This window comes from Liolophura sinensis, chromosome 7 (assembly GCF_032854445.1).
Source record: "Liolophura sinensis isolate JHLJ2023 chromosome 7, CUHK_Ljap_v2, whole genome shotgun sequence".
Taxonomy (NCBI): Eukaryota; Metazoa; Mollusca; class Polyplacophora; order Chitonida; family Chitonidae; genus Liolophura; species Liolophura sinensis.
The window spans coordinates 15,345,149-15,356,898 of NC_088301.1; the positions used below are offsets into that span (position 1 = coordinate 15,345,149).

The 11,750-nt window shown below is 39.7% G+C and overlaps 1 protein-coding gene across 1 annotated transcript; it reads right to left on the reverse strand.

Annotated features, from left to right (window-relative positions):
* Nucleotides 1-5,084: 5,084 nt before the first annotated feature.
* LOC135470230 (uncharacterized) lies at nucleotides 5,085-11,391 on the reverse strand. Its single transcript, XM_064749047.1, has 2 exons — nucleotides 9,125-11,391; nucleotides 5,085-6,491 (listed from the first exon to the last, which is right to left on the reverse strand). The coding sequence occupies exons 1-2, from the start codon at nucleotides 11,039-11,041 to the stop codon at nucleotides 5,487-5,489; spliced, it is 2,922 nt and encodes a 973-aa protein (XP_064605117.1). The 5' UTR covers nucleotides 11,042-11,391; the 3' UTR covers nucleotides 5,085-5,486.
* Between the last annotated feature and the right edge of the window lie 359 nt (nucleotides 11,392-11,750).

Genomic DNA, 11,750 nt, shown 5'->3' on the forward strand with positions numbered 1-11,750 from the left:
ACCCAATGTCCCTAAAAATAATGACAAAACTAAGTTCAAAAATAAAACTCAAAATAATAATAATAAACCTAGTGGCCCCACAGAGCGTCCCTCTAAGGCCACTAGGGATGCTATCCAAACTTTTAATAGGTTTGGATCGTTGGAGGACGTTGGTCCTTCAACATCGGATGCGATGGATACATCACCCGCACCAGGGAGATCTTGCAGCCGATCTCCACGGAAGGGTCGGCCTCGATCCAAACATAAAGATAAATCACCCATACGCCTTCCTCCATAATGTCTTCTTTAGATAAAATTATACAGTGGAATTGTCGAGGTCTTAAGGCAAATTTTATTGAAATAACACAGCTAGTTCAATCTTTTAATCCAGTTGCCCTGTGTCTTCAGGAAACTCACCTGAAGACACCTGACAAAGATAAAATAACTCTTAAAAACTATTCCCTTTATAGCACATATTGTATTGAAGAAGAGCGAGCTGCAGGCGGCTCCTCGATCTTCATAAATAACAATATTATCCACAGCCCTGTAGCTCTGGATACAGAGCTTCAAGCTGTGGCCGTTCGTGTTTCATTATATGAAACAGTCACATTATGTTCGGTGTATATACCTCCGAACACTTCTTTGTCAGCTTTTCAGTTACACAATTTAAAAGAACAGTTACCTAAACCGTTTATAATACTTGGAGATTTTAATTCCCATAACCCCCTATGGGGCAGTAACAACATAAATAATAAGGGCAAGATAGTAGAAGACTTCTTATCGAATGGTGAACTGTGTTATTTCAATGATGGTTCTAATACCTATTTACATCCGGGTAACGGCACTTATTCTGCTATCGATCTCACTATCACGGATCCATCACTTCTCCTTGATTTTTCTTGGAAGGTGCATGACGATCTTTGTGGTAGTGACCATTTTCCTATTATCCTAGAGCATATCACTTCTAATTCTTTAGAACGTGTAGCTAGGTGGAAATTCGATAAAGCAGACTGGATCGCATTCGAGATGTTCTGTGAGGCTGATATCACTCCAGAGACTCTCAATGCAGCAAATGATCCAATATTAAAATTTAACGAGCTTCTTTTACGAGCTGCCGATAGAACTATCCCTAAAACCTCGACAAATCCCAAATCCAAAAGTAAACCCTGGTATGATAAGGACTGTCGCAAAGCCATTAAGGACCGCAAAAAGGCCGAGCGAAATTTTAATATTTGTCCTACTGATAATAACTTAAACCAGGTTCGTATTTTTCGAGCTAAGGCTCGTCGATTACTCAAGTCCAAGAGACGATCTTGTTGGCGGAACTTTGTTTCAGGCATTACGTCAAAAACACCCATGCGTAAGGTCTGGAACATGGTTCAGAAACTTAAGGGCAAAAATAATAAAGCAAAAGTTCAGCATTTAAAAGATGGAGATAATATATTAACATCTCCATCTGATATAGCCAATAAATTAGCTGAAACAATTTCCAACAAATCTTCTTCTAAGAACTATACTAAAAAATTCCAACATATTAAAAACCAGAAGGAGAAAACTAAATTGCCCTTTTCTTCTAAAAATTTACAAGATTATAATTGTCCATTTAATATCGAGGAACTTAGAACTGCATTAAAAAAGGCCCACGATACTGCTTGTGGTCCTGATAATGTATATTATAAGTTTCTGAACCATTTACCACCTGAGCCACTGGAGACTCTCTTGGATTTGATTAATGATATTTGGATAACTGGTAATTTTCCACCATCATGGAGGGAGGCGTGTATTATCCCGGTTCCCAAACCGGGTAAGGATCATACTGATCCAAATAATTACCGTCCCATAGCTCTTACCAGCTGTGTCTGTAAGACTATGGAACGGATGATTAATGATAGACTTGTTTGGTTTCTTGAAACCAACAAGCTTTTATCTAACATTCAATGTGGTTTTCGGCAAGGTAGATCTACCATGGATCACCTTGTTCGATTCGAAACTTTTATTCGCGATGGCTTCATCAATAATGAACATGTGGTGTCCATATTTTTTGACCTTGAAAAGGCCTACGACACCACATGGAAATATGGTATTTTAAAAGATCTCGCGAATATGGGTCTAAAAGGTCGCTTACCTATATTTATATCCAAATTTTTATCCGATCGTCAGTTTAAGGTACGGGTGGGGTCCACTCTTTCTGACTCTTATGAGCAAGAAATGGGTGTACCCCAGGGCAGCATTCTATCACCAACTCTGTTCAGCATAAAAATAAATAGCCTAGCAAAAACATTAACATCGGGCACAGAGGGTTCTTTATACGTCGATGATTTCCTTATATGCTACCGAGCTAAGAATATGAATAATATCGAACGTCAGTTGCAGCTTTGTCTCAATAAGATCGAGAAATGGGCAACTGAAAACGGTTTTAGATTTTCAACGTCTAAAACCGTCGGTATGCATTTTTGTAATAAACGGAAACTTCATCTTGACCCTGAGCTAAATTTTTCTGGTGAACAGGTTAAAATTGTTGGAGAAACAAAATTTTTAGGTATAATATTTGATAGTAAACTATCTTTTATACCTCATATTAAAATGCTTAAAGCTAAATGTACAAAGGCTCTCGATATAATTAAGGTCGTGTCTAGCACCGATTGGGGTGCTGACAGATCAGTTTTACTTAATTTATATCGTTCTCTGGTGAGGTCTAAATTGGACTATGGATCCATCATTTACGGTTCCGCTAGGAAGTCGTACATTAAAATGTTGGATCCTGTTCATCACCAAGGTTTGAGGCTCAGCCTTGTTGCTTTTAGAACCTCACCAGTAGAAAGTTTATACGTGGAGGCAAATGAGCCTTCCTTATACAACCGACGTATTAAACTTAGTCTTCAATATACTACAAAGCTTAAAGCACATCCAACAAACCCTGCCTACGACTGTGTTTTCAATCCATTGTATGTAGACAAATATATTAAATGTCCTAACAAGATCCCTTCGTTCGGTCTGCGCATACGGGACCATATTGTGGGAGCTAACATCAAGCTGGAGGATATAGCTCCGGTGTCTTTTCCAGAGTCTCCTCCATGGCTTCTCCCACAAACTAAACTAATATTTGATCTACGTAAATATAATAAATCGAATACAAATCCTCTTATAATTCAGCAAGGTTTTGCTGAAATTAAAGCTAATTATATGGATTATAAATTTATATATACTGACGGGTCGAAGGATGGGGACAGGGTTGCGACTGCGGCTGTCATGGAGCAGCGAGTCTCTTCCTTTCGTCTTCCATCCTCTTCTTCAATATTCTCTGCCGAGGCCAGAGCTATACTCCTGGCCTTATCATATGTTTCTTCTGGGTGTGCCCAGAGGGCAATGATATGTACTGACTCGTTGTCTTGCCTATTGGCAATACAGAATAATAAATTTAAAAATCCCTTGATCCTTCAAATTTTAGCTATACATAGGAAATTAATTAGAAGAGGTAAAGATATTATATTTTGCTGGATACCAAGTCATATTGGTATCCATGGAAACACAGTCGCAGACAGAGAGGCGAAAGCTGCCCTAAATAAACCCATATCTAAGATAAAAATCCCTTATACTGACATGAAGTCGAATATTCTTAAATATATTCGTTGCCTTTGGCAGGGTGAATGGAACTTGCAGGTCCATAACAAACTGCATGCCATTCATCCGGTCATTGGCTATAATTCATATACATTTGATATGTCTCGTAGAGACCAAGTCGTTTTAACCAGATGCGGTATTGGGCATTCTCATCTGACACACAATTTCATCTTGGATGGGAGCAGTGCTCCCGAGTGTGTTGGATGTGATGCTCAATATGGCATCAAACATATTCTGGTTGACTGTGTAGACTTTGCCCATGTTCGGCAGAGATTCTACACGGTCAACTCTGTATATGATTTATTTGACAGCATCGCTGGCGATGTTGTCATCAATTATTTGAAGGCCATTGGTCTATATCATAAAATATAAATTTTAACTGTCATAAATATCTATAGAAAAACAGTGATATATATTTATACATGTACTATAACCCTGGTTTTCGAGTTTTAAATCTTATTTTTCTTTTATTCAATTTTAATCACGTCTGTACTTTTTGTTTTACTTTTGGTGTTCATATTATCAGATCGAAAACCTTAACCGTCTCTTGCTTTCACCTTGTTCTCGCCACGATATGGCTGAAATATTGCCGATGTGGCGTTAAGCCATAATCATTCATTCATTCATTCTACAAGTGTTGGTTGGATCAGCGCCAAATTCACTGGACATACATAGCACAGTTTTATTATCGTACCACTGAATAATGCATGCTTTGTTGTCCTCCCGAACAATTTCATTAATTGACCCTCTGCCTTGTCGTTTTAGATCAGTGTCATTTTTCAGGCAATTTTTGGCATTACGTGGTACCAGGTTTTTCGTAATTGTCCCAGTAACAGTTATTCCCTTGTCCAGTAAACAATCCAAAAGTGGCATGCTGGTGAAATATCTGTCAACAAAGACTGATGTATTGGGGTTGATGGTTTGTGTAAGTCTAAGGACTGCAAGCCCTCCCAGTGATAAAGTGGATGTGTCAGCGTCGGGAAAAAACCTTTTTCCCTGAAATATTTCGAAGTCCAACACCATCCCGGATGGTGCTGCCAGAACAAAATTTTTCAAGCCAGTTGGATATGGTTTCCCACGAATGTGCTGCCTTATGCCTACATGGCCAGTGAATGGTATCATCTGTTCATCGACACACATTCTGAGGCCTGGGGAGTGTTTGGCAAGTTTGTTTGATTTTATCCAGAAATGGACGAACTTTCCATAATTTGTCACGCTGTTTCTCGTTTTCTGCAACATTGATGTCTACAACTACCTTCAGATTAGAGCGTATTTTGAAAAAGCACAGAAATGATAAACCATAAAAATTTAGGGAACCAAATATTGTATGTCCACATATGTGGACGAAGGGCCTGAGGAGGATATATGGACTAGAGAATAAGATTAAAATTGAACAAATGATTTGCAAATCAAGCAGGTAGGCATTTTGCATATATGTAGAATAACTAAACACATCTGATATCATCATATCAATGGACATTAATATTTCTGCCTAATTAATTAATTAATTAGTTTGTTTGTTTGTTTGTTTGATTGGTGTTTATAGCCGTACTCAAGAGTATTTTACCTATATGCCGGCTTGCCAGCTTACGGGTGGAGGAAGCCGGAGTACCCAGGGAGAACCACCGACCTTTGACGAGTGCTAGCCAGTCTTTCACATATGTCATACATCCAGCTTCACGCTCATCAGGGCGCAACCCTGGAGTACATCACAGTGGTGAAAGGCAAGTGATTTCCAGCGAATGTATCACTGCTGTTTTTGCAGATGTACAAGCGTTGTCAATCACTTAGCCACCAAGGCCCCATGACAGTAAGAGCGGGAGAATCACGACAATTAATTAATTAGGTTGATGGAAATAAAACTTTGACGGCTTTACTTACATGTACTAGCAAAACATCAGGTCACCATGTAGCACATCCACAGCTAGTGAATATGCGGACATGTCATAGTCTATTGCATTATCATATTCCTCAGACTGAGACCAGTACGCCACCTTATAGACCATTTTGGCCATTCTCAGTTTCTCTAGTTTGGCATTATAAATAACAAGTTTTCCCTCTTCTGACCAAATGTGGCAAGCCTTCTGTCCCACAGCTTTTCCATCAAGGACGTCCTGCACCTTATCAAAGTTTACATAATCTAAGTTGGGATAGTCCCTTCGCACACTTTCTAAATCAGAGTTTTTAAGTATCTTTTCAAGTTTTTTTCTCTCTTTCGTATCACGCGCATGCTCTCGTGCTTTTTCTTGTCTGATAACTTCAGCTCGTAATTCCTTTTGGCTCAGCTTCCTCTTTTGCCTTTGTCTCCTCGAAAACTTTATCCCTTTCTTAAGCAAGGTGTCTCTGTCCTCCTCCTCCAGTTTCTCCAAATAACACATCGTCTTGTTTTTGTTTGCTCGCATCCTGCAGGACAGATAGTCCATCGTGGCATTAGGGGCCTTCTTCTGGGATGCCGAAAACATGCCCATCAGTTCTTCGGCATCCATATTATGGGATCTTGCCGATGCAGTCTCTTCGCGTAGCTTTTCGGTTATATGAATAGTAAAGTACTTGCTGTACTGTCGTTCCAGCACTGCTGTCACTGCCAGGAGACAGTCCTTCATCATGGTCTTGAACTGGGGATCAACAGGGAACTGGCGCAGCTTTGTTAAAGTATCATCCAGAGGCATCTCGTCACCAAAGAAGTCGTCTTTTGCAAGTAGAAGGGCCTCAGGATCATTAATGGAATTCTTTATTCTCTCAATAACTTTTCTGACAACATCAATACCATCTACATGATTAATTTCATTTGACGCTGATGTATAAAATTTCTTCATCCATGGGCCTGTCATCATCTTTCCTAGCAATCCTATCACATGGAGTTCAGATTTTGAGGTAGCGTTCATAACCCTCTAGTGCCCAGACCCATTTTCCTCTAAAGGAAAATTCTGAAACCTTCAAAACATGATCAAATAGACACAATGAAGACAAAAAATACCTTCAGATAATTATATTCTTTTATTGATTTCTTTGAAAATATTTTGTGTATCATATTTGATACAGTGAGCATTCAAACAAGTGTATCACATATGATACAGCGGGCTGACAGTTAGGACACAGTGGGGTGACAGTTACTTGTTGGAATGAAAATCTTTGAAACAGTTCCGGTCTTTGTTAAAACACAAATGGGTTTTGCACTTCGTGCAGACAACAAAGCTGAGTTTCTGGCAGGATGGGGCCTTGCATCGACCTCTGGTTGTCCACTCTGGCAGGTGACCGACGGAGTCCAGACGAACATCAGCGAATGGCACCTGCTCATTTGTACTGGAGGCTGCAGGTTTGGGTGTTAAAGGGGAATTCATCGCGGGTCTTCCAGGAACTTTCTTCACATTGATAAGACAACTGGCAATATTGGATTGGAAATCAGAGAGCTGGAGTGACTTTTCCGCGAGAAGAGAGCAGTGGCGACGATACCAGTTCCATGAATTTACGACAGCCATGTTTATCGTGTGGTAGAAGATGTACAGATACAAGCGCCTTGACTTGATGCCAAATTTGTACAGGGCTGTGAGAGAATCCAAGAGATCAACCCCTCCCATGTTTTTGTTGTACATTTTCACTATGGCGGGGCACTCTACTTCAACAAACTGTTTCCGTTTCTTATCATATCGGTTCACAGTTGTAATGGGTTCCACTCCTACAAATGACGAAATCAGGTCTACCTTTCTGTTGTCCATCCAACGGACTACCACAGTGTTGGAATTAACCTCCAGTTTACTATCCATAGCACCCCGTTTCTCTTTCTTCAGATGTTTCTCTGACTTCAAGTTACAGCCTTTCAGTCTGTTCTCACGGACTGTACCAACATACCACATCCCCCTATCTCGGAGTTCATTTACCAGAGCCAGTCCAGAGAAAAGGTTATCAGCATAAATGCGGAAATTGGCATCTGTAGGGAGTTTTCGTGTCATCTCTAACACCACATTCCCACCCATACCCACTCTACTTGAGTTATCTGTATCCCTCTTCCCTTGGTAGACATCAAAATCATGGAGTATTCCATCAGACCCAGCACGAGCCCACAGCTTGAATCCCCATTTTCTGGGCTTGTTACGGATGTATTGTTTTAGTCCAGATCTACCTTTGAAGGCAACCATTATTTCATCAACGCTCTGGTCTTGCAATGGAATAATTTTCTCAAGATTTGTGCGTAACATGCCCAACCAAGGCCGTACCTTCCATACGCGATCAGCTGCTTTCTGTTCATCTGTGAGTGATGTGTTCTCACAAAAGTGAATATGCCTTGCCAACAGTTCAAATCTATTTCTTGACATCTCCTCTGCCACAGGTGGATAGCGTGTTTCCCATGACCAATATGCCCTGACGCAGTGACTTTTCATAAGGCCCATACGCAAGTATAGTCCTATGAACACTTCGATTTCTTTTGCAGTTGTTTTCAGTTCGATACCACTCTTAGACATTGCATAGAGATTTGTTTGCCTTTCCACATGTTCTAGCATGTTGTCAGTAATCAGCAGCCGAAAAAATTCATAGGGGGATTGCAAACCATCTGTGGGCAGCTGCTCGATTGGTCCTTTGAAGGCAGTATCAGTTGGCCCCAGTGGAAGTTCAGCCCACATCGGTGAATCTAGCATTTCGGACAACATTTCGGAGTCAAAGTCTTCTTCACGGGACTCGCGAATCCGGTCACGTAAGACAGCTAATGGAATGTCATCATCCGTATCAGCTGGGCAAGATCGTCTTTTCTTTGCCTTTGGTGGTTTGGCCCTCCTGGCAGCTGGTTCATCTTCTATTTCACTCTCTTCAGAAGAGCTAGGAGTGTATTCATCATCAGATGTATCATATTCACTGTCATCTATGTCAACAGCGTCAAGAATGTCATCTACATCAATATCACTCGCCATTTCTATCTCTGCAGATAAACACAAACAAAATTGTTAGATTCATCAGAAATTCCATACGCTGATAATCATGCTCCAAATCAAGTTAAATGTTAGTTATATCTGACCGATGAAGTTAAAAGATGCTTTATATCCATGCGGTATGTCATCAACAATTTTGATAAATTTTGACAAGTTTTTATGCTAGACTACTTAATGCCCAGTGTATCACATATGATACATCAGAACTGGGCAATCCGCCGGCGTATCATATATGATACACTCAAATTCAATCACCTCTTATAAATACACTCTTCACTAATTTTCTCTAAAACAGGTATTTACTAGCATAATGGGCTGTATTTTAACAGATAAAACTGAAATTATAAAATAGTATGCATACCTTGACTGGATGATGATGGATTTGACACCACGTGGTAACGAAGCCAACTTGAGCAGACGACAGGAAATGGAAAGGAAGTTGTCAGCCAATCAAAACATCTAACATTTGTTGTCACACAGCGCCCCCATAAGTCATTGTAAGGGAAGCAACTTAGCCATGTTATGATTTTATAAAATTGTTCATGGTTACCTCCCCTTATGGGCTTCTTATCTGGGCGTATCATATATGATACGACGGGCACTAGAGGGTTAAAGTCCTGTAGAATTGCAGTTCTCAATCCTCCACATGAACTCCCACTACTGAAGTAAAGCAAAAACATGTCATAGTGCTCAATAAGTTTGCCTGCAATGTGAAAAAGAACATGAAGGCGATTCCCACGATATCGTGGAAGAATGCCCCTGCCAAGTTTATTCTCATCCAGAAATGCGACAAACCCACGCGGGTCCCCTTTTCCATTCTTATAACGAAGCTTGTTAATCTGTAAAACAAGATTTGCAGCCAGACAGTCTTTACCAAAAACCTTTCCTCGAGCCTCCTCGAGTTTTTTAAGGGCTGCTCTAACTGAGGATGCAATAGAGTCCAATGGGTGCAAATGACAATTTAATTCATGCAGTGATTTTCCCCATTCACTGTTTACTATTCTAATTGCAGCATGATTGCTTGCACACCTGTCAGTCATTGTATTTGTGATATTGTCAATAATATTCTGTCTAGTTTCTGGATAACTTGCACCTTCATGGAAATAAACATATGCATTACTCAAACGGTCAACTGTTTCACAAATGTGTTTTGCGTAATCTTCAGCTGTCCCACCAGGTAACTCATCCACAGCAGCGCAGACACATTCATCTTTCGTTGTAAAATGGATAGAATTAACGTGTGTTTCCTCCTGTGTAGTGGCATCAAATCCCAAAGTGATACAGTTATTTTGTAAAATCACTTCCACGGTCTGTAAGTCTGCAATGCTGCCAAGTTCTCTTGCCATCATCTCTACTGCACTGCGTTGTGGGAAACTTTCTTCGGCGTCTTTTGTAGGATCAGCAAGTTTCTTGAGAAGTATTGGAATATTAGCAGTGGGTACTTTGTTTGTTATGCAGTGATATACCCTCATTCGCATACTGGAGGAGTAAGTTTTGCCATCCATTTTAGACTTTGTGCCTTCAGTATTCTTGGACTCTTCGATAACTTCTTTTAATATCAGCTTGTCTTGCTGCAAGCTCTTCACGGTCTCGTCCAGGTCCTTCAGTTTAGCAAGAGTCTGTTGATATTTTGCTTTTGGTACAGTGGCGCTGTATTTAGCCTTTTTTAAGTTGTACACTTTCAGCTTCCGGTGGGCATTTTGTAATGTGGTGAGCTCAACTTTTTTTCTTGCCAATTGATTTGCAAGTATGTTTCCACGCAATTGTCTCTGAAGATTTTGTATTTTGCTATCCTTCCTTGCAATGATGCTGCTCTTCCTTTTAAGAGCTTGGTTGATGATTCTTTTGGGTGTCTTCAGTTGCTTCTTCAAGTCTTTGATCTCACCTTTATACTTATCTTTCTGCTTTGAAGAGGAGGCAGATAAAAACTCAAGGCGTTGCTTAAATTTCTGTTTTCGGGGTGTAAAAAGCTGGCTTCGACTTCTTGTAATGGAACTTGTGGTGTCCGGGGTCGATTGCATAGTTGAGGGCTCATCTGGGGTAATAGGAGTAGATGTCCAGGTAAGATGAATGGGGCCAAGCTCAGGACTAGTATGACAAATATCTCTACTTGGACCAGGTTGAATGCTGTCATCACCAACCTCATCATCAACAGAGTCTGGTGACACTTCAGGCAATTTGATTGTGAATGGTTCCTCACATGCTAGCTTGAATTTTCTAAATTGCTCTGGATTCCCCAAGTTTCGATACTTTTCTAGGGTTAAGACCACCTTTTTTATGTTTGCCTTGTAACAACATCCTGTGGTAATGTCAAGTTCATTCATGATTAATGCCCTCAATTGTCTGTCGCATTCTGCTCGGCTGAACTCCCCAGATGTCATATAAACGTAAAGAATGTGACCAGTCAAAACTTCCTCAGCAGCTGTAGGGAAGGATCCAAAGTTTTCTTGTAGGTAACATTTAGCCACACCAGATTTAGAGTTTGAGTTTCCACCTCTGCGTTTCTTCTTTGGTGGCATCTTTTTGCCTGCAAGGACAACAAATATTAAGGTCAGGTTTAAAATAACTGGGGAAGCTGGGAAACAATTATTGCTGAATTGATATTTTCTATAAAGAACAACAATTATATTGGTTTTAGTGTATTTTGAGATAGACACTGCTCAGCCAGATCTGCATCTATTTTTGTCTATAAATGAAATTCTAATTTTGCAAATAAACCAAGATTAAAGAAAAAAAAAAATCATTGAAAAATTCCATTCATAACTTTTTTCAAGCCCAACATAATTTGTCACACAAATTAAGCCAAAAACAATGTATTAATTTTTAATAATTGGGTTGGAACTAGGCCTGCTATTGGTTTGAAAATAGGCCCCTTAAAAAAATTAAAATAAACTAAATAAGAATCTGCTAGAAATAGTTATCTAGGTCTAATTTTAAGCCAAATATAGACCCTTAAAATATATATATATATATGTATACATGTATGTATAAACAACTGTCAGTAGGCCTACTGATGTGCTGGGATATTGTTTTAATGGCATATTACAGCTTCTGGAGCCCAAATAATTAACCTAATTTAATCAGTTAATTTATTGCACTGGCTCAGAATAATTTCACAAAAATAAAATAAAGGCTCCTGCTAAAAATCCTTAGCTAAAACTTTAATGGAGTCATTTCTCCAATAAAAGACAATGAGTATACATGTGGGGTTTGTTTTGTAAATACAAC

Coding starts and splice junctions, on each gene's coding strand:
- LOC135470230 (XM_064749047.1), bottom strand. CDS start 11,041: ATGCCACCAAAGAAGAAACGCAGAGGTGGAAACTCAAACTCTAAATCT. Junction 6,492..9,124: donor TACAGGACTTTAACCCTCTA/GTGCCCGTCGTA, acceptor TCTGGGCACTAG/AGGGTTATGAACGCTACCTC.